Source organism: Bufo gargarizans, chromosome 2 (assembly GCF_014858855.1).
Source record: "Bufo gargarizans isolate SCDJY-AF-19 chromosome 2, ASM1485885v1, whole genome shotgun sequence".
Taxonomy (NCBI): domain Eukaryota; kingdom Metazoa; phylum Chordata; class Amphibia; order Anura; family Bufonidae; genus Bufo; species Bufo gargarizans.
Genome location: NC_058081.1, coordinates 122,836,745 through 122,860,642, shown reverse-complemented (window position 1 = coordinate 122,860,642; position 23,898 = coordinate 122,836,745). Strand labels below are relative to the sequence as shown.

The 23,898-nt window shown below is 42.9% G+C and overlaps 1 protein-coding gene across 1 annotated transcript in view; it reads left to right on the top strand.

Annotated features, from left to right (window-relative positions):
• Positions 1–23,898, top strand: part of ST8SIA2 (ST8 alpha-N-acetyl-neuraminide alpha-2,8-sialyltransferase 2) — a 486,181-nt gene that overhangs the window by 200,464 nt on the left and 261,819 nt on the right. Inside the window, exon 2 of the mRNA XM_044283199.1 lies at positions 5,541–5,603. Within this exon, the coding sequence (XP_044139134.1) occupies positions 5,541–5,603 (63 nt within the window). The remainder of the gene's footprint in view (positions 1–5,540; positions 5,604–23,898) is intronic.

Below are 23,898 nucleotides of genomic sequence, written 5' to 3'. Positions count from 1 at the left end.
CCACCGCCATCTGGGACCGAGCACCCCAAAGGCAGCTTCAAGGAGTTCCCTGGCATGGCACTTCTTCAAACAATGTGCTGACGACAAGACCCGAGTGGTTTGCACGCTGTGCCATCAGAGCCTGAAGCGAGGCATTAACGTTCTGAACCTGAGCACAACCTGCATGACCAGGCACCTGCATGCAAAGCATGAACTGCAGTGGAGTAAACACCTTAAAACCAAGGAAGTCACTCAGGCTCCCCCTGCTACCTCTTCTGCTGCTGCCGCCTCGGCGTATTCTGCTGCTGCCGCCTCGGCCTCTTCCTCCGCCTCTGGAGGAACGTTGGCACCTGCCGCCCAGCAAACAGGGGATGTACCACCAACACCACCACCACCACCTCCGTCACCAAGCGTCTCAACCATGTCACACGCCAGCGTTCAGCTCTCCATCTCACAAACATTTGATAGAAAGCGTAAATTCCCACCTAGCCACCCTCGATCCCTGGCCCTGAATGCCAGCATTTCTAAACTACTGGCCTATGAAATGCTGTCATTTAGGCTGGTGGACACAGACAGCTTCAAACAGCTCATGTCGCTTGCTGTCCCACAGTATGTTGTTCCCAGCCGGCACTACTTCTCCAAGAGAGCCGTGCCTTCCCTGCACAACCAAGTATCCGATAAAATCAAGTGTGCACTGCGCAACGCCATCTGTAGCAAGGTCCACCTAACCACAGATACGTGGACCAGTAAGCACGGCCAGGGACGCTATATCTCCCTAACTGCACACTGGGTAAATGTAGTGGCAGCTGGGCCCCAGGCGGAGAGCTGTTTGGCGCACGTCCTTCCGCCGCCAAGGATCGCAGGGCAACATTCTTTGCCTCCTGTTGCCACCTCCTCCTTCTCGGCTTCCTCCTCCTCTTCTTCCACCTGCTCATCCAGTCAGCCACACACCTTCACCACCAACTTCAGCACAGCCCGGGGTAAACGTCAGCAGGCCATTCTGAAACTCATATGTTTGGGGGACAGGCCCCACACCGCACAGGAGTTGTGGCGGGGTATTGAACAACAGACCGACGAGTGGTTGCTGCCGGTGAGCCTCAAGCCCGGCCTGGTGGTGTGTGATAATGGGCGAAATCTCGTTGCAGCTCTGGGACTAGCCAATTTGACGCACATCCCTTGCTTGGCGCATGTGCTGAATTTGGTGGTGCAGAAGTTCATTCACAACTACCCCGACATGTCAGAGCTGCTGCATAAAGTGCGGGCCATCTGTTCGCGCTTCCGGCGTTCACATCCTGCTGCTGCTCGCCTGTCTGCGCTACAGCGTAACTTCGGCCTTCCCGCTCACCGCCTCATATGCGACGTGCCCACCAGGTGGAACTCCACCTTGCACATGCTGGACAGACTGTGCGAGCAGCAGCAGGCCATAGTGGAGTTTCAGCTGCAGCACGCACGGGTCAGTCGCACTACAGAACAGCACCACTTCACCACCAATGACTGGGCCTCCATGCGAGACCTGTGTGCCCTGTTGCGCTGTTTCGAGTACTCCACCAACATGGCCAGTGGCGATGACACCGTTATCAGCGTTACAATACCACTTCTATGTCTCCTTGAGAAAACACTTAGGGCGATGATGGAAGAGGAGGTGGCCCAGGAGGAGGAGGAGGAGGAGGAAGAGGGGTCATTTTTAGCACTTTCAGGCCAGTCTCTTCGAAGTGACTCAGAGGGAGGTTTTTGGCAACAGCAGAGGCCAGGTACAAATGTGGCCAGCCAGGGCCCACTACTGGAGGACGAGGAGGACGAGGATGAGGAGGAGGTGGAGGAGGATGAGGATGAAGCATGGTCACAGCGGGGTGGCACCCAACGCAGCTCGGGTCCATCACTGGTGCGTGGCTGGGGGGAAAGGCAGGACGATGACGATACGCCTCCCACAGAGGACAGCTTGTCCTTACCCCTGGGCAGCCTGGCACACATGAGCGACTACATGCTGCAGTGCCTGCGCAACGACAGCAGAGTTGCCCACATTTTAACCTGTGCGGACTACTGGGTTGCCACCCTGCTGGATCCACGCTACAAAGACAATGTGCCCACCTTACTTCCTGCACTGGAGCGTGATAGGAAGATGCGCGAGTACAAGCGCACGTTGGTAGACGCGCTACTGAGAGCATTCCCAAATGTCACAGGGGAACAAGTGGAAGCCCAAGGCCAAGGCAGAGGAGGAGCAAGAGGTCGCCAAGGCAGCTGTGTCACGGCCAGCTCCTCTGAGGGCAGGGTTAGCATGGCAGAGATGTGGAAAACTTTTGTCAACACGCCACAGCTAACTGCACCACCACCTGATACGCAACGTGTTAGCAGGAGGCAACATTTCACTAACATGGTGGAACAGTACGTGTGCACACCCCTCCACGTACTGACTGATGGTTCGGCCCCATTCAACTTCTGGGTCTCTAAATTGTCCACGTGGCCAGAGCTAGCCTTTTATGCCTTGGAGGTGCTGGCCTGCCCGGCAGCCAGCGTTTTGTCTGAACGTGTATTCAGCACGGCAGGGGGCGTCATTACAGACAAACGCAGCCGCCTGTCTACAGCCAATGTGGACAAGCTGACGTTCATAAAAATGAACCAGGCATGGATCCCACAGGACCTGTCCGTCCCTTGTCCAGATTAGACATTAACTACCTCCCCATAACCATATATTATTGGACTCCAGGGCACTTCCTCATTCAATCCTATTTTTATTTTCATTTTACCATTATATTGCGAGGCTACCCAAAGTTGAATGAACCTCTCCTCTGCCTGTGTGCTAGGCCTAAATATATGCCAATGGACTGTTGCAGTGGTGGCTGACATGAAGCCTGATTCTCTGCTATGACATGCAGACTAATTCTCTGCTGACATGAAGCCAGATTGTCTGTTACGGGACCTCTCTCCTCTGCCTGGGTGCTGGGCCTAAATTTATGACAATGGACTGTTGCAGTGGTGGCTGACGTGAAGCCTGATTCTCTGCTATGACATGCAGACTGATTCTCTGCTGACATGAAGCCAGATTGTCTGTTACGGGACCTCTCTGCTCTGCCTGTGTGCTAGGCCTAAATATATGCCAATGGACTGTTGCAGTGGTGGGTGACGTGAAGCCTCATTCTCTGCTATGACATGCAGACTGATTCTCTGCTGACATGAAGCCAGATCGTCTGTTACGGGACCTCTCTGCTCTGCCTGTGTGCTAGGCCTAAATATATGCCAATGGACTGTTGCAGTGGTGGGTGACGTGAAGCCTCATTCTCTGCTATGACATGCAGACTGATTCTCTGCTGTCATGAAGCCAGATTGTCTGTTACGGGACCTCTCTGCTCTGCCTGTGTGCTAGGCCTAAATATATGCCAATGGACTGTTGCAGTGGTGGGTGACGTGAAGCCTCATTCTCTGCTATGACATGCAGACTGATTCTCTGCTGACATGAAGCCAGATTGTCTGTTACGGGACCTCTCTCCTCTGCCTGTGTGCTAGGCCTAAATATATGCCAATGGACTGTTGCAGTGGTGGCTGACGTGAAGCCTCATTCTCTGCTATGACATGCAGACTGATTCTCTGCTGACATGAAGCCAGATCGTCTGTTACGGGACCTCTCTGCTCTGCCTGTGTGCTAGGCCTAAATATATGCCAATGGACTGTTGCAGTGGTGGGTGACGTGAAGCCTCATTCTCTGCTATGACATGCAGACTGATTCTCTGCTGTCATGAAGCCAGATTGTCTGTTACGGGACCTCTCTGCTCTGCCTGTGTGCTAGGCCTAAATATATGCCAATGGACTGTTGCAGTGGTGGGTGACGTGAAGCCTCATTCTCTGCTATGACATGCAGACTAATTCTCTGCTGACATGAAGACAGATTCTCTGTTACGGGACGTCCCTCCTCTGCCTGGGTGCTGGGCCTAAATATATGCCAATGGACTGTTGCAGTGGTGGCTGACGTGAAGCCTCATTCTCTGCTATGACATGCAGACTAATTCTCTGCTGACATGAAGACAGATTCTCTGTTACGGGACCTCCCTCCTCTGCCTGGGTGCTGGGCCTAAATATATGCCAATGGACTGTTGCAGTGGTGGCTGACGTGAAGCCTCATTCTCTGCTATGACATGCAGACTGATTCTCTGCTGACATGAAGACAGATTCTCTGTTACGGGACCTCTCTCCTCTGCCTGTGTGTGTGCTGGGCCTAAATATATGCCAATGGACTGTTGCAGTGGTGGCTGACGTGAAGCCTCATTCTCTGCTATGACATGCAGACTAATTCTCTGCTGACATCAAGACAGATTCTCTGTTACGGGACCTCTCTCCTCTGCCTGTGTGTGTGCTGGGCCTAAATATATGCCAATGGACTGTTGCAGTGGTGGCTGACGTGAAGCCTCATTCTCTGCTATGACATGCAGACTGATTCTCTGCTGACATGAAGCCAGATTCTCTGTTACGGGACCTCTCTCCTCTGCCTGTGTGTGTGCTGGGCCTAAATATATGCCAATGGACTGTTGCAGTGGTGGCTGACGTGAAGCCTCATTCTCTGCTATGACATGCAGACTGATTCTCTGCTGACATGAAGCCAGATTCTCTGTTACGGGACCTCTCTCCTCTGCCTGTGTGTGTGCTGGGCCTAAATATATGCCAATGGACTGTTGCAGTGGTGGCTGACGTGAAGCCTCATTCTCTGCTATGACATGCAGACTAATTCTCTGCTGACATGAAGACAGATTCTCTGTTACGGGACCTCCCTCCTCTGCCTGGGTGCTGGGCCTAAATATATGCCAATGGACTGTTGCAGTGGTGGCTGACGTGAAGCCTCATTCTCTGCTATGACATGCAGACTAATTCTCTGCTGACATGAAGACAGATTCTCTGTTACGGGACCTCTCTCCTCTGCCTGGGTGCCGGGGCCTAAATATCTGAGAATGGACTGTTCCAGTGGTGGGTGACGGGAAGCCAGATTCTCTGCTATGGAACCTCTCTCCAATTGATTTTGGTTAATTTTTATTTATTTAATTTTTATTTTAATTCATTTCCCTATCCACATTTGTTTGCAGGGGATTTACCTACATGTTGCTGCCTTTTGCAGCCCTCTAGCTCTTTCCTGGGCTGTTTTACAGCCTTTTTAGTGCCGAAAAGTTCGGGTCCCCATTGACTTCAATGGGGTTCGGGTTCGGGACGAAGTTCGGATCGGGTTCGGATCCCGAACCCGAACATTTCCGGGATGTTCGGCCGAACTTCTCGAACCCGAACATCCAGGTGTTCGCTCAACTCTAGTCAGGATCACTGCCCCTATACATTTAAAAAAAAATATTACAGTAACACTTTAAATAATGTGGTGTTTCCCTGATGAGACCTGATGTCATGTCTCCTGGTTACATTTGCAAATGCAAGAAGCTATCTCCTTTGTCTAGAAATGGGTATTGTAACCAAGTCTAAAACAAGCAAGAGAAAATGTCTTAACTCTCTACAAGGGATCACGGAATTGTTAAAGCAAAGCTCACAGACAGTAACAGAATTTGATAAATAATGTATTGTCTTTTGTCTTGCAGGAGCACTGGAGGAAGAGGCACAATCAGATCAGCTGTGGAAAGCTTACATAGCAAATCTAATAGGTTTGTAAATAAGATTTTTTTTTTGTTCATCTGTTATGGCTGTGAGGCTGCTATTAATCTGCTGCAATCCTAACTTGTGATGCTCGCCTCAATGGAAACAGTTATCATTCAGTCCAGTTCTCAAACTGTGCTCTTCTTTATTGAAACTTAATTTCTAATTGACTCATAGTGGTGATGCAATAGGAAAATGTGATTGAGCGATGAAGCAACACATGTATATAAATGACATTACCTGTGTATACTTATAATAAAATAATAGAGCAATGTGTATTATTCTACACTTTGACAAATATGCCCATACTTATATCTTTATATAAAAGCAGCGTAAATATTTTGAAAGATATATTACAAAAAAAAAAAAGTTTGCAATAAAATAGTATGAAAAGGTTTAACCTCTTCTCTTCCAGTGGTATTAGGTAATTTGTAATAATATAAGGCCTAGAGTCTGGGTATCCTATTAACCCCTTGTACCCAGTTTTCGCTCTTCTGCCCAGGCCAAATTGAGCAAATCTGACACTGTGTCACTTTATGTGGTAATAACTTTGAAACACTTTTACTTATCCAAGCCATTCTGAGATTGTTTTCTCGTGACACATTGTACTTCATGATAGTCATAAATTTGACTCAATATATTTCACCTTTATTTGTGAAAAAAAATTCCTAAATTTACCAAAAATTTCAAAGAAATTCACAAATTTTCAAATTTCAATTTCTCTACTTTTATAATAGTGATACCTCATATAATAGTTATTACTTTACATTTCCCATATGTCTACTTCATGTTTGGATCATTTTTAAAATGCCATTTTATTTTTTGGGGATGTTAGAAGGCTTTGAAGTTTAGAAGCAAATCTTGAAATTTTTAAGAAAATTTCCAAAACCCACTTTTTAAGGTCCAGTTCAGGTCTGAAGTCACTTTGTGGGGCTTACATAATAGAATCCGCCCAAAAATTACCCTATTTTAGAAACTACACCACTCAAGTTACGCAAAACTGATTTTACAAACTTTGTTAACACTTTAGGTGTTCCACAAGAATTAATGGAAAATGGAGATGAAATTTCAGAATTTCACTTTTTTATTAGATTTTACATTTTAATCCATGTTTTCCAGTAACAAAACCCAGATTCTGCGGTTTACAGAAACACCGCACATGTGGTCATAAACTGCTGAATGGCCACACGGCAGGCAGCAGAAAGAAAAGAACGCTATAAGGTTTTTGGAAGGCAGATTTAGCTGAACTGATTTTTAGATGCCATGTCCCAAATGAAGCCCCCCTGATGCACCCCGACAGTAGAAACTGAAAAAAGTGACCACATTTTGGAAACTACAGGATAAGGTGCCAGTTTTATTGGTACTATTTTGGGGTACATATGATTGGGGTACTTTTTTGTGATGCAAGGTAATCAAAAAATGTATGTTTTGGAACCGTTGTTTTATTTATTTATTTTTTTACAACATTCATATGACAGGGTAGATCATGTGCTATTTTTATAGAGCAGGTTGTTACAGACGCAATGATATAAAATATGTCGACTTTCTATGTTTGGATGTTTCAGTTTTACATAATAAAGCATTATATGAACATCCTATTTTTTGTATTTTTCTGCCGATTGTCTTGTGCAGGGGCTTGTTAAAATCATAAAATCAAGTTAAAATCATAAAATCAATCTGATATATATGAATGCATAATATGTAGGAAACTACCATTGATGTTTTTAGCCATAATATATTTACATATATTATAATATTATATATTTTAAATATATAATAATATATGTAAATATATTATGGCTAAAAAAAATAAAAAATGACATACCAATGACATACCCAAGGTCTCCTCTAACCCTATCGCACATTTCTTTGGGTTAGCTGTTAGTCCTGCCTTTCGAAGGGAGTCCACTATTGCCTGTACTTTGGGCAGGTGACTTTCCCAGTCAGTACTGTGATCGATAATATCGTCCAGGTAAGCCAAGACGTACCGCCGATGTGGACGGAGTACAATATCCATTAGACGTTGAAAAGTGGCGGGGGTGCCATACAGGCCTTAGGGTAATACCTTATATTGGTGCAGCCTCTCTGGTGTGATGAAGGCAGTTTTCTTTTTGGCAGCCTCCATCAACGGAACCTGCAGTACCCTTTGGTGAGGTCCAAAACAGAAAAATACCTGGCTTGGCCTCACTTCTCAATTAGTTAATTTACCCGAGGCATGGGATATGCATCGAATTTTGATATTTCGTTCAACTTCCTAAAATTGTTACAAAATCGTAACGTCCCATCTGGCTTAGGAATTAAGACTATAGGACTGGCCCACTCACTTTTAGATTCCTCAATGACGTCTAGCCGCAGCATGAGCTGCACTTCCTAAGAGATGGCTTTTCGCCGAGCCTCGGGCACCGGGTATGGCTTTATCCGGACTTTTGCCTGAGGCTCAGTGACAATGTCATGTTGGATTACAGAAGTGCGTTCCGACTAACAAATTCCCTGATCTCCTGAGCCTGTGGAGAGGCTGTCAGCCATTTTATTGTGGCAACCGCTTCCCTTGCATCAGACAGAGGAACCGGAACCTCTTCCCCTAGAAAACCCGGTTGTGGGCTGTCTTCCGTACAGGTTTTCCTATCTTTCCAAGGTTTTAATAAATTAACATAGTAAACCTGCTCCGGCTTTTGCCTCCCCGGCTGGTGTACCTTGTAATTTACCTCTCCAATTTTTCCCCGTACCTTGTAGGGCCACTGCCACCTGGCTAGGAACTTACTGTTCATGGTCGGCACCAGAACCAAAACCTGATCGCCCAGGATAAAGATCCAGACCCGAGCCTGCCGATTATAGATCCGACTCTGTGCTCGCTGAGCGGCCTCCATATGCTCCCTGACAAGAGGCAAAATAGTCTCTATTCGCTGTTGCATCTTGGTAACATATTCAAGGACGCTTTTATACGGAGTGGGTTGTTGTTCCAACGCCTCTTTGGCTACGTCCAACAAGCCACGAGGATGTCTGTCATATAGCAATTTGAAGGGCAAGAACCCAGTAGAGGCCTGGGGCACCTCTCGCACTGCGAACATGAGATATGGCAGAAAAAGTTCCCAATCCTTCCCATCTTTGGACACCACCCTTTTTAACATGGTTTTTAGAGTTTTATTAAATCTTTCCACCAGACTGTCCATTTGTGGATAGTACACATACTATAGCAGATAAAAATAAAGAGTTCTATGTGTAAAGTTGCATACTAAGCAGCAGTCCTGAGAATAGGAGTCGATCCTCCCTCCTTATAACATGCAATCAACAAAACAAAGGTCCAGGTCCGCGCTTCTAAGGAGATAGAGTTGGAAACGCCTTGTAGAAGGAAAGCGCAGTTAGTTTGTATCCCACGCTGAAACTTCCCCACAAGAACACGCCACACTGCCGACCGAAACTTCACAGGGCAGAGGTAACCTTTCAAAAGATCAGCAACAAAGTGCAGTACCCGTGAATATGTCAAAGAATAAAGGCTTTATTATACTCACAAAAAGCACCGCTAGTAATCAGCATATAAAACCCTTTGAAATATCGCTGCCCGACCTGGGTTTTGCCCAAAGGCTTCGTCAGGGGCTCTACGTAGCTATGTGCCGGTGTCTATTTATACATCCAGGTGAATGCTTGACACCAGCACATAGCTACGGGTACTGCACTATATTGCCGATCTTTTGTAAGGTTACCTCTGCCCTGTGAAGTTTTGGTTGACAGTGTGGCGTGTTCTTGTGGGGAAGTTTCAGCACCACCATGGAAATTATCATTCAGGTCAAGAGAATTACCAGAGATATCAGGGACAGGGTGGAGCGAGGAGACCATATAGACATCAGGATTATAGATATAATAATAAGGCAGGACCGCCCTTTCAGCCACAAAGTCACCTGAATAATTTTTAGAAAAAGGTAGAGCCTATGGGGGCAATACGTTCTATAGATGAGGAAAATTTTCCCCACGCGTGTGTAAAAGGTATAATTCCAGTGATAACCCAGGAGATCGATACAGACGTCCTGAGCACCCCGAAAAGGAAGAAAAAAGATGTAGGGGAAAAAGAGGGGGAAAATTAAAAAATAAGCCCATTAGTGAAAAAGGGACGGGAGAAGATTTAGGAATATATAACCTTAGCTCCTATAGTCTGACGGAAAATGAAAAGAAGGTCCTAAATAAGGGATTGAAATTTGCTCACACATACACAGGTAATAAGTTTGAAACTTATCTGGATGTCCATAGATATATGAGGAAATTAAATTTATGTAAATACCTAATTAATAATCCCATACAAAAATCTCCACTGGAGAATAGCCATATACATTCCAATTTTAGAAATAAATCCACGTTTTTTCCGATCAATAAAGATAATGACGTCTTAGATGCCTTTAAGTGAGAAGTTTTAAAAGGCCTCAAGAACATCCCGGTTGCTACTTTAAAGACAACCTCACTAGGAGTGACAAGGAAGCATTAAAAAATCTGGAGGAAAATAAAAATATAGTAATAAAACCGGCGGACAAGGGAGGTGGAATAGTGGTGTTAAATAGAGACATCTATGAAAAAACAATATCCCAAGATCTCCGTTATATACTACCTCTCTAAGGATGTAAAAAATCCACCAGGGAGGCAGATTGTATCTGGCGTGGATTCTATCACTAGCAGAGTATCGGAATATGTGGATTCCTTTTTGCAAAGTTATGTCCCTAATACCAAATCCTACCTTAGGGAGACGGGACAGTTACTTGACTTGTTAAGGGATTTCAGTACACTAACAGATAATACCTTCTTTATGACAGTGACAGTGGATGTTACGTCCCTATACACAATTATACTGATTGAGAATGGTCTACAAAGTGTTAAGTTTTTATGGATCAGGATGAGCAGATAAAGGAGATTCAGAGGGTTTTTATTCTAGATTGTATAACCTATTGTTTGGAACATAATTATTTCTGGTATGGAGAAGAGTTTCAGGAGTTGCAATGTGTGCGAAATTCGCACCTAGTTTTGCAAACCTGTTCATGGCTTACTAGGAATATAAATATATTGATTCAAAGGCTTACATCCCTATGATAAAAGGCACTCTATGTTTATGGAGGAGATATATCGATGATTGCCTGTGTATATTGCAAGGGGATGAATTGTCAATAAGGGATTTTTTATGTTATATAAATAATAATAGCTGGAACATCGTTTTTATGGAAAACATTATTAACCCTTTCACGACCGCAATCTGTATATATACGTGATAGCTGCACATACCCCGTGCAGCTACCACGTATATAAACGTTCTGGCAGCTCTTTAATTCAAGCGCTGCAAAGCGCTTGGATTAAAGCTTCTGCCCCTGCCCTGTATGCTGTCACGGACAGCATACAGTGCAGTAATGCCGGCAAGGGACCAATCAGAGTGGCCCCTTGCCGGCAATCGATCCGATTGGTTAGTCTGTGCAGACTAACCAATCGGATCGCGGCAGTGTTAAAATGCCGGTTTCATGCTCTGATCTGCGCTCTGCAGATCAGAGCATGAAATCAGGTAATGTGACCTCGGGTAATAAACCCCCCTCCCGCCGATCTGTGCCCCGATCTGTGGCTGTGCCCCCCCTTGTGCCGCCTGCAGCTCATTCTCCTACTAGCTGCCGTGATTTGGTCCGCCCCCTCCCCGCCCCATGCAGTCATTTAGTAGCCTCCCCAATCCCCCCCACCCCACCTTTCCAGCGCTGCCCCCCCCGATCTCCCTGCTGTGTGCGATGGCGGCGGCTCCATTACTGAGCCGCCGCCATCAGCAGAGAGTGTCAGCTCTATGCTGACACTCTCCTGTAACCCCATAGATGCCGCGGTTGCGGCATCCATGAGGTTAACAGAGGGAGGGAGCTCCCTCTCTCCACCATCGGGGCTGCAGCGCTGTGATTGCAGCACCCGATGGTTGCCATGGCAACCGGACGCTTTGCAAAAGCGTCCTGTTGCCATGGAAAGGTGTCCAGTGCTGCCACCTACAGGACATCTGTAAGTATTATACTTTGGAATGCAAGAGCATTGCAAAGTATAGTACAACTATCAGCCCTACTGGATCTTGAAGATCCAAGAGGGAACTGATAAAAAAAAAGTGAAAATAATAAAAGTAAAAATAAAAAAATAAATAAATAAAAATGTAAATTGAAAAAAAGAAATTGCCTTTTCCTTTAAAAAAAATGAAAAAATAAAATAAAATACACATATTAGGTGTCAGCGCGTCCGTAACGACCGCCTCTATAAATATATCACGTGATGGACCCCGTCCGATAAACACCATAAAAATAAAATAAAAAAAACAGTGCCAAAAAAGCTATTTTTTTCACTTTACATCACAAAAAGTGCAACAGCGAGCGATCAAAAAGGCTTATGACCCCCAAAATAGTACCAATCAAACCATCACCTCGTCCCGCAAAAAATGATACCCTATTTAAGACAATCGTCCAAAAAATTAAAAAGTTTTGGCTCTCAGACTATAGAGACACTAAAACATCATTTTTTTGGTTTCAGAAATGCTATTATTGTGTAAAACTTAAATAAATAAGAAAAAGTATACATATTAGGTATTGCCACGTCCGTAACGAACTTCTCTATAAAACAATCACATGACCTAACTCCTCAGATGAACGCAGTAAAAATAAATAAATGAAAACTGTTCCAAAACAGACAATTTTTGGGTCACCTTGCCCCATAAAGTGTAATAATGAATGATCAAAGAATCCTATGTACCCAAAATTGGTACCAATAAAAACCTCAACTCTTTCTGCAAAAAACGAGCCCCTGCACAAGACGATCGGCAGAAAAATAAAAAACATGGCGTTCAGAAAACCAATCCAGCACAATCTGCCTTCCAAAAACCGTATGGCATTCCTTTCCTTCTGCGCCCTGCCGTGTGCCCGTACAGCAGTTTACGACCACATGTGGGGTGTTTATGTAAACCGCGGAATCAGGGTAATAAATATTGAGTTTTCTTTGGCTGTTAACTCTCAATGTGTTAAAGAAAAAAAAATTATAAAATGGAAAATCTGCCAAAAAAGGGAAATTTAGAAATTTTATCTCCATTTTCCTTTAATTCTTGTGGAACGCCTAAAGGGTTAACAAAGTTTGTAAAATCAGTTTTGAGTAACTTGAGGGGTGTAGTTTCTACAATGGGGTCATTTATGGGGGTTTCCACTATGTAGGCCCCACAAAGTGACTTCAGATCTGAACTGGTTCTTAAAAAGTGCGTTTTGGAAATTTTCTTAAAAATTGCAAGAATTGCTTCTAAACTTCTAAGCCTTCTAACGTCCTAAAAAAATAAAATTACATTTCCAAAATGATGCCAGCATAAAGTAGACATATGGGGAATGTTAAGTAATAAATATTTTATTAGGTATCACTTTCTGTTTTGGAAGCAGAGAAATTGAAATTTGGAAAATTGTGAATTTTTCAAAATTTTTGGTACATTTTGGATTTTTTCATAAATAAAGGTGAAATATATTGACTCAAATATATGACTATCATGAAGTACAATGTGTCACGAGAAAACAATCTCAGAATGGCGTGGATAAGTAAAAGTGTTCCAAAGCTATTACCACATAAAGTGACGCATGTCAGATTTGTAAATTTTGACCTGGACACTGGGGCATCAATGACCCTTGGTCATGAAAGGGTTAAGGAAAAAGTCCAGTTTCTAGATCTTGAAATTTCCTTGAACAAAGAGAAGATCCAAACTATTACATATTTTAAACCCCCTGATAGAAACAGCTACATAGATAAAAGCAGCTGCTACTATGATCCATGGATTAATAACATTCTAAAGGGCCAATTTCAACGGATAAGGCGTAATTGTGCTAATATAAATGATAATGAAGAGCAAAGTAACATAGTATTGAATAGATTTAAAGAAAAGGGCTATAGTTCTGAGTTATTAGATAAACAGAGAGAAGAGGTCAGGGTTAATAATAGTACTAAAGATAAATGTATTAGTAGGAAATAAAATAAAACGGAGGTTAAGGAAGATAAGTATAAATTTTCTTTCATGAAAACGTATTCAATATTCTGCCCACAAATAAAAAAAGTTATACAAAAAAATTTGTATATGATAAAAAATGATCCAGTCATTGGTGATTCTGTACTTAATCGCCCCCCCCCCACCCCTTTATATTCAAAAAAGCACCTAGTTTGAGGAATAAAATGGTGCACAGCTATATTGGAAGACAGTCCAAACCCAATGCTGAGACGGACCGATTCACATGGTGCGGTTTTTGCAGTGGGGGCAAGAAAAGAATTAGTGCTGATAAAAAGATCAGGAATGTCAATAGAGTTATAGTGGGGACAGATAAAAAAAAATCAGAATAAAAGGGAATATGTCCTGCGAAACAGGAGGGGTCATATATATTCTGGAGTGTCCTTGCGGTTTGTATTATGTAGGAAGGACCCTGCGCAAATTAAAAACTAGGATTGGTGAACACATTAGAAATATCAAAAAAGGCTTAGAAACACATAGTGTTTCAGCACATTTTAAAAGTGTTCACCAAAAGAACCCGACAGGTCTCAAATTTTTAGGTGCGGAGAAAGTGACAAGATTTTGGAGAGGAGGTGACCCAATCAAACAGATAAATAAAAAAGAGGCCCAATGGATTTTTGATATTGATTGTCTCCAACCTAAGGGGCTTAATATAGAATGGGATATTAGGGCAGTGATGTAGTTTTTTGTTTCTTTGGTCCTGCATTTTATTAGAATATATTAAGTGATTTTCTTGCGGTTCTTTTAGAATATATGCGGTTATTTTATCTATATACAAGATATCCTGGTATTTTCTCCTATGCTTGTGAATATTGATTAGAAGATCTGTTTCTGGTTTTCTCCTTTATTGGGATACTCTATTTCCATCATGGACATGTGATTTTATATATTTCTGTGTTATTTATAGAAATGATGTATTATTATGAATGTGATTTATAAAATTTTATATACAGTATATATATATATATATATATATATATATAGAGAGAGAGAGAGAGAGAGAGAGAGAGAGAGAGAGAGAGAGAGAGAAAGAGAGAGAGAGCAAGACAATTTTGACTAAAACCTTCAGAATCACAGGTGCATATCCATGAAGCAAACATAATTACAAAAAACAAAATGGCTGCACACCATTATATATACAAACAATAGAGCTAAGAAATGGGGGTCATTCTAGATAAAAGTGGTACAATACTGACTATAAATGAGGATAACTTAATAATGGAAGCTCTTAGCGCACATACGTGTTGGGCCCATCTACCAGGCGTCAAGGTAGCTTCCGCAGATGGGTCCCTAAGAAGTGCGCTAAGAGCTTCCATTATTAAGTTATCTAGAATAACCCCAATTTCTTAGCTCTATTGTTTGTATATATAACAGTGTGCAGCCATTTTGTTTTTTGTAATTTTGTTTGTTACATATATATATATATATATATATATATATATATACACTACGTGCAGAATTATTAGGCAAATGAGTATTTTGACCACATCATCCTCTTTATGCATGTTGTCTTACTCCAAGCTGTATAGGCTCGAAAGCCTACTACCAATTAAGCATATTAGGTGATGTGCATCTCTGTAATGAGAAGGGGTGTGGTCTAATGACATCAACACCCTATATCAGGTGTGCATAATTATTAGGCAACTTCCTTTCCTTTGGCAAAATGAGTCAAAAGAAGGACTTGACAGGCTCAGAAAAGTCAAAAATAGTGAGATATCTTGCAGAGGGATGCAGCACTCTTAAAATTGCAAAGCTTCTGAAGCGTGATCATCGAACAATCAAGCGTTTCATTCAAAATAGTCAACAGGGTCGCAAGAAGCGTGTCGAAAAACCAAGGCACAAAATAACTGCCCATGAACTGAGAAAAGTCAAGCGTGCAGCTGCCAAGATGCCACTTGCCACCAGTTTGGCCATATTTCAGAGCTGCAACATCACTGGAGTGCCCAAAAGCACAAGGTGTGCAATACTCAGAGACATGGCCAAGGTAAGAAAGGCTGAAAGACGACCACCACTGAACAAGACACACAAGCTGAAACGTCAAGACTGGGCCAAGAAATATCTCAAGACTGATTTTTCTAAGGTTTTATGGACTGATGAAATGAGAGTGAGTCTTGATGGGCCAGATGGCTGGATTGGTAAAGGGCAGAGAGCTCCAGTCCGACTCAGACGCCAGCAAGGTGGAGGTGGAGTACTGGTTTGGGCTGGTATCATCAAAGATGAGCTTGTGGGGCCTTTTTGGGTTGAGGATGGAGTCAAGCTCAACTCCCAGTCCTACTGCCAGTTTCTGGAAGACACCTTCTTCAAGCAGTGGTACAGGAAGAAGTCTGCAAGGTAAGAAAAACATGATTTTCATGCAGGACAATGCTCCATCACACGCGTCCAAGTACTCCACAGCGTGGCTGGCCAGAAAGGGTATAAAAGAAGAAAATCTAATGACATGGCCTCCTTGTTCACCTGATCTGAACCCCATTGAGAACCTGTGGTCCATCATCAAATGTGAGATTTACAAGGAGGGAAAACAGTACACCTCTCTGAACAGTGTCTGGGAGGCTGTGGTTGCTGCTGCACGCAATGTTGATGGTGAACAGATCAAAACACTGACAGAATCCATGGATGGCAGGCTTTTGAGTGTCCTTGCAAAGAAAGGTGGCTATATTGGTCACTGATTTGTTTTTGTTTTGTTTTTGAATGTCAGAAATGTATGTTTGTGAATGTTGAGATGTTATATTGGTTTCACTGGTAAAAATAAATAATTGAAATGGGTGTATATTTGTTTTTTGTTAAGTTGCCTAATAATTATGTACAGTAATAGTCACCTGCACACACAGATATCCCCCTAAAATAGCTAAAACTAAAAACAAACTAAAAACTACTTCCAAAAATATTCAGCTTTGATATTAATGAGTTTTTTGGGTTCATTGAGAACATGGTTGTTGTTCAATAATAAAATTAATCCTCAAAAATACAACATGCCTAATAATTCTGCACTCCCTGTATATATATATATATATATATATATATATATAGTTCAAAGGAAGCAGGACTGCACTCCAAGTAAAAGTGAAAAATCAGTGGAGCTTTATTCACCCATAACTTTGGCAACTTTGCGACGTTTCGGCTCACAAGAGCCTTCCTCCAGCGGCTGGAAGAAGGCTCTTGTGAGCCGAAACGTCGCAAAGTTGCCAAAGTTATGGATGAATAAAGCTCCACTGATTTTTCACTTTTACTTGGAGTGCAGTCCTGCTTCCTTTGAACTATATATATATATATATATATATATATATATATATAAAGCGAAGAAGTAGGACTGCACTCCAAAATGTAGTAAAATAACAGTGATTTATTCACCCATAATATGGCAAGTCTTGCGACGTTTCGGCTCACAAGAGCCTTCCTCAAGCATAATAACAGTGAAAGTCAGAACATATAAAGGCATTTACAAAGTGTCCAACCCACAAAGGTGTGGTCACAATCAATTACAATTACATACATCTGGTTGAGATCAATAAAGTGCAAATATATAAAGTGACAAGTGCTAAATAATGTACAACTCTAGGGATGCCTTACCCTCAGCGAGAGCCAAAATGTGTACAATACTTTGTATAGGTAGATTCACAATTAAATAAGTGACTTATTGAATGGGGATCACAGAAACACGGCCTTCAGTGGCGATGGGGCCCACATATACCATCGCGTTCGTTGCGGATCTTCAACTCATCAATGCGCATGTTCGCACTGACCTCATGGTGTGCGTCATAGTGTAAAGTTCGCGCGCATGCGCATGAGCGCAAATACGCGCGCACGCGTCTGCGCGCAAATTCGCGTGCACGCGTTCGCGCGCAAATTCGCACGCATGCGTATCATGCGATAGGCGCAAAGGCACCATTTTACTTAAGGGAATCCACCCTACAATTCTATTTGTATTATATGTGACTGTTATATAAGTAGGAACGTTATATAAACATGCGACCGCTGTAGGGATCTCCTACAAAAGCCAGCTTCTGGACCGGGATCCCGACCTTACGAGCGAGACACCTGACCAGGGGGCCGTGAATGCCAGGGGAGCGCATTTCCATGATCTCTGCCGGCAGTCTAGGCCCATTGCTGGTAATTAAAGCAGTCATGAAGAGATACTCACTCCCAAATAAACAGTCATATCATATAAATATAAAGGTACAGATGTATATCTGAAGTGACGCATGGATGTAAAGACGCAAAGACGCAGATGTCCACGCTGGGCCGCATCGTCCACAAAGGCAAAAAATTCCAGGATCCACATCCAATAGTGTGAAAATATATAAAACCTAAAAACAAAGAGAGAGGAATAAATATTTCCAAATATAGTACAGATATATATTGATCTTTTCACGGTTATCTTACACCAATATACCGATATAAGGAGGACAGGAACACATATATGCGATTGGACTAAGAACGACCCGCAGATCCACAACACTGTCACCTGAACTCGATGTTGAGACCCTTAGGGTGCAAGCTGTCAAGATCATAAATCCAGCGTAATTCTCTTTTTTTCAAGAGAGTTAAGCGATCACCACCTCTTCTAGGGAGCCTAACCTGATCGATGATCCAACATCTTAGATCCCGCTCGCAGTGTCCTAGGGATCCAAAATGTCTGGATACTGGTAGATCAGTGCGTTTCTTCCTTATTGAGTTCCTATGGTTGTTCAACCTAACTTTTAATTCTGTAGAAGTTTCCCCAACATATAATAAGTTACAGGGGCAGGCCAACACATATATCACATATGACGATGAACAGTTTAAATGGAACTTAATGGGGTATTCTTTATTTGTGAACGGATGTACAAAGGACTTAGCTTTGCAAATATGTCGACAATTGACGCAACCGAGACACGGAAAACATCCGAGGCCCGGCTGCGCCAATGTCCGCTGCACACTGATCTTCTTCGGACCTATATCAGCCCTGACCAATTGATCTTTAAGGTTTTTATTTTTACGGTACGATAGAAGAGGAGGGAATTTAAATTCCGGAACATCTACAATGGACCTGCTTAAGATACTCCAATTATTTTTGAGGATACGACCTATCTCCAAAGAACACTCAGAGTAGGTAGACCTGAATGGTATTCTCTGAGTTTCCTTGGGGGTAGTTGATATTATTTCAGTATTCGTATCTAGAATTTTATTCTTGTGTGTATCTAATAATTTACGGGGATAGCCCCGGTCCCTGAATTTACAAGCCATCGTTTCCAATGTGTCTAACAGTTCAGTATGGTCAGAGACAATGCGTTTCGTACGTAAAAATTGTGAGTAAGGGAGGTGTTTCACTAAACTGCGTGGGTGATTACTTTCGTATCGCAAAATAGTGTTCCTATTGGTCGGCTTAACATACAATCCTGTACCAATTGTACCATCGACCAATTTCACATTGGTATCCAAGAATGATAATTGTGTCTTGGAGTATGATACAGTGTATTGAAGATCCGGGTCTATATTATTAAGGTATGCATGGAACTCACTCAATTGTGATTCCGTACCAGACCACAGGAGGAAGACGTCATCTATGTATCTCCACCACCTAATCACATGTTCAAAGTGGTGGGACACATAGATAAAGTCTTCCTCCATGTGTCGCATGTAGATATTTGCGTACGTTGGGGCCACATTGGACCCCATCGCCACGCCACGTTTCTGATTATAGAAAATGTCTTGAAACAAGAAGTAATTGTTTTCAAGAATTAGTCTCAGTAGAGTATTTATAAAACATTTCGCATTCTGTGTTACGGGCGAGTCATCCAGATATTTGTTGACCGCACTAATGCCCTTCTCATGCCCTATTGATGTGTATAAAGACACAACATCAAAGGATACGAGAATCACAGTCTGCATGTCACTGATGTCCACAGCCCTCAGTTGTTCTAGAAAATCGCCTGTATCCTTTATATAAGACTTTCCAGCCATTGAAAATTCTCTGAGTAACCTGTCTAGAAAAATGGATATCCTACTGAAGACAGAATCAGAGCCAGACACGATGGGGCGGCCGGGGGGGTCCACCAAGCTCTTATGGACCTTAGGTAATATATATATGACGGGAGTAATGGGAGTAGTGATCGTCAGATACTCCCTTAATCCCTCATCTATAATACCCCCGGCCACCGCATCGGATAGGCTCTTGTTGATAATGGCCATAATGCGAAATTTAGGGTCACCTTGCAATACACCATACACATTTATATCACTCAGTTGACGTTCGATTTCCTTAATATACTTTTGTGTATCAAGGACAACTACCCCACCGCCCTTATCGGCCGGTTTAATAGTTAACTGGGGGTTGTTCTTGAGTTGGGATAGGGCCTCTATTTCAGCAGTGGTCAGATTGGGGTTGCTTACTCTAGCTGTATCCCCATGTAGGGATTTTAGTATACTGACATCTCGTTGAACTGCCGAAATATAGGCCTCTATCGCAGGTTCGTCTATATTAGGAAAAAAGGCGCTTTTATTAAACAGGTTTAATCCCCTAAGTGAAAATTCGCTAGAGCATGTTTGTAAATTTACATTACGTCCCTTAAAGAATATTTTAAGTCTAAGGGAACGAAAAAAATCAGTTAAATCCATCTCTAAGTCAAACCAATTTACCTTTGTACTTGGGCAAAAGGTGAGACCCTTGGACAGGACACTCAGTTGGGCTTCAGTCAATTCAACTGAGGATAAATTAAAGACTATTGTCTCTTTCTCTGAGATGGCGCTTTGGTTGATTGCAGTCTGGTTCTGTTCTGTCGCTGTTTTCCCTTGTCTTCTATACCGGCGACCTCCCCTCCTGGTTCTTGTTCTTTTCCTTTCTTTATCTCTGGATCCACCCCTAAAAAAGCTTTATCTTCATCTGTGGGCAATGGAGTATACTTTTTCTTTCTCCTATTATCACGATTGGAGCTCATTGATGGCTGGTCAGTTTGCCAGGTGTATATATCACCTCGTTTGTAGTCGTCCACATCACGTGACCACTTGCTCCTTTTCCCTTCCTCCAATTCCATCTGAAACTTATCAAGTTGAATTTTAATTTCCTCTTTGTATAAAGTAAGATCGTCGGCAGGTAATTGTGTCTGCAATGTCCGTTCAACCTCTGTCAGTTCCTCCGAAAGTGAGGCCACTTCTATTTGCAAAAAATCGATGTTTAGCAAAATATAATCAAGTGAATACCTGTTTGATAACATCTCGAAGCGTTTACAAAATAATTCATTATTAGGAAAAAGATTCGGCCGCAGATTTGAACGCATTCCTCTCGGAATTTTCTTTTCTTTATAATACTGCCCCAGAGTGGCCATATGTAATCTCATTGCAATGAGGCGCCTGGATAAAGCGACATACTTGCGTTTGAGTTCCTTTACGGTTGGAGCTTGTAGAAATGAGGCATCACTCTCAATTCCCCGCATAATGCGATCCACCTCCTCAGCAGTATAGGTGCCGCCATAGGGTGTTTCTGTATTTGACATGATAAATACTTCAGGTGTGCTCACCCACGGTGCCAGTAATAGTAGATGAAAAAAGTCCAGTGGGAGCACCACCAGAGTACGGGTGCAAAGTCCAACACAGGGCAGTGGCAAACCCCAAAATTGTATAAAGCGAAGAAGTAGGACTGCACTCCAAAATGTAGTAAAATAACAGTGATTTATTCACCCATAATATGGCAAGTCTTGCGACGTTTCGGCTCACAAGAGCCTTCCTCAAGCATAATAACAGTGAAAGTCAGAACATATAAAGGCATTTACAAAGTGTCCAAAGTGTCTCCCCTGGCATTCACGGCCCCCTGGTCAGGTGTCTCGCTCGTAAGGTCGGGATCCCGGTCCAGAAGCTGGCTTTTGTAGGAGATCCCTACAGCGGTCGCATGTTTATATAACGTTCCTACTTATATAACAGTCACATATAATACAAATAGAATTGTAGGGTGGATTCCCTTAAGTAAAATGGTGCCTTTGCGCCGATCGCATGATACGCATGCGTGCGAATTTGCGCGCGAACGCGTGCGCGCGAATTTGCGCGCAGACGCGTGCGCGCGTATTTGCGCTCATGCGCATGCGCGCGGACTTTACACTATGACGCACACCATGAGGTCAGTGCGAACATGCGCATTGATGAGTTGAAGATCCGCAACGAACGCAATGGTATATGTGGGCCCCATCGCCACTGAAGGCCGTGTTTCTGTGATCCCCATTCAATAAGTCACTTATTTAATTGTGAATCTACCTATACAAAGTATTGTACACATTTTGGCTCTCGCTGAGGGTAAGGCATCCCTAGAGTTGTACATTATTTAGCACTTGTCACTTTATATATTTGCACTTTATTGATCTCAACCAGATGTATGTAATTGTAATTGATTGTGACCACACCTTTGTGGGTTGGACACTTTGTAAATGCCTTTATATGTTCTGACTTTCACTGTTATTATGCTTGAGGAAGGCTCTTGTGAGCCGAAACGTCGCAAGACTTGCCATATTATGGGTGAATAAATCACTGTTATTTTACTACATTTTGGAGTGCAGTCCTACTTCTTCGCTTTATACAATTTTGGGGTTTGCCACTGCCCTGTGTTGGACTTTGCACCCGTACTCTGGTGGTGCTCCCACTGGACTTTTTTCATCTACTATTACTGGCACCGTGGGTGAGCACACCTGAAGTATTTATCATGTCAAATACAGAAACACCCTATGGCGGCACCTATACTGCTGAGGAGGTGGATCGCATTATGCGGGGAATTGAGAGTGATGCCTCATTTCTACAAGCTCCAACCGTAAAGGAACTCAAACGCAAGTATGTCGCTTTATCCAGGCGCCTCATTGCAATGAGATTACATATGGCCACTCTGGGGCAGTATTATAAAGAAAAGAAAATTCCGAGAGGAATGCGTTCAAATCTGCGGCCGAATCTTTTTCCTAATAATGAATTATTTTGTAAACGCTTCGAGATGTTATCAAACAGGTATTCACTTGATTATATTTTGCTAAACATCGATTTTTTGCAAATAGAAGTGGCCTCACTTTCGGAGGAACTGACAGAGGTTGAACGGACATTGCAGACACAATTACCTGCCGACGATCTTACTTTATACAAAGAGGAAATTAAAATTCAACTTGATAAGTTTCAGATGGAATTGGAGGAAGGGAAAAGGAGCAAGTGGTCACGTGATGTGGACGACTACAAACGAGGTGATATATACACCTGGCAAACTGACCAGCCATCAATGAGCTCCAATCGTGATAATAGGAGAAAGAAAAAGTATACTCCATTGCCCACAGATGAAGATAAAGCTTTTTTAGGGGTGGATCCAGAGATAAAGAAAGGAAAAGAACAAGAACCAGGAGGGGAGGTCGCCGGTATAGAAGACAAGGGAAAACAGCGACAGAACAGAACCAGACTGCAATCAACCAAAGCGCCATCTCAGAGAAAGAGACAATAGTCTTTAATTTATCCTCAGTTGAATTGACTGAAGCCCAACTGAGTGTCCTGTCCAAGGGTCTCACCTTTTGCCCAAGTACAAAGGTAAATTGGTTTGACTTAGAGATGGATTTAACTGATTTTTTTCGTTCCCTTAGACTTAAAATATTCTTTAAGGGACGTAATGTAAATTTACAAACATGCTCTAGCGAATTTTCACTTAGGGGATTAAACCTGTTTAATAAAAGCGCCTTTTTTCCTAATATAGACGAACCTGCGATAGAGGCCTATATTTCGGCAGTTCAACGAGATGTCAGTATACTAAAATCCCTACATGGGGATACAGCTAGAGTAAGCAACCCCAATCTGACCACTGCTGAAATAGAGGCCCTATCCCAACTCAAGAACAACCCCCAGTTAACTATTAAACCGGCCGATAAGGGCGGTGGGGTAGTTGTCCTTGATACACAAAAGTATATTAAGGAAATCGAACGTCAACTGAGTGATATAAATGTGTATGGTGTATTGCAAGGTGACCCTAAATTTCGCATTATGGCCATTATCAACAAGAGCCTATCCGATGCGGTGGCCGGGGGTATTATAGATGAGGGATTAAGGGAGTATCTGACGATCACTACTCCCATTACTCCCGTCATATATATATTACCTAAGGTCCATAAGAGCTTGGTGGACCCCCCCGGCCGCCCCATCGTGTCTGGCTCTGATTCTGTCTTCAGTAGGATATCCATTTTTCTAGACAGGTTACTCAGAGAATTTTCAATGGCTGGAAAGTCTTATATAAAGGATACAGGCGATTTTCTAGAACAACTGAGGGCTGTGGACATCAGTGACATGCAGACTGTGATTCTCGTATCCTT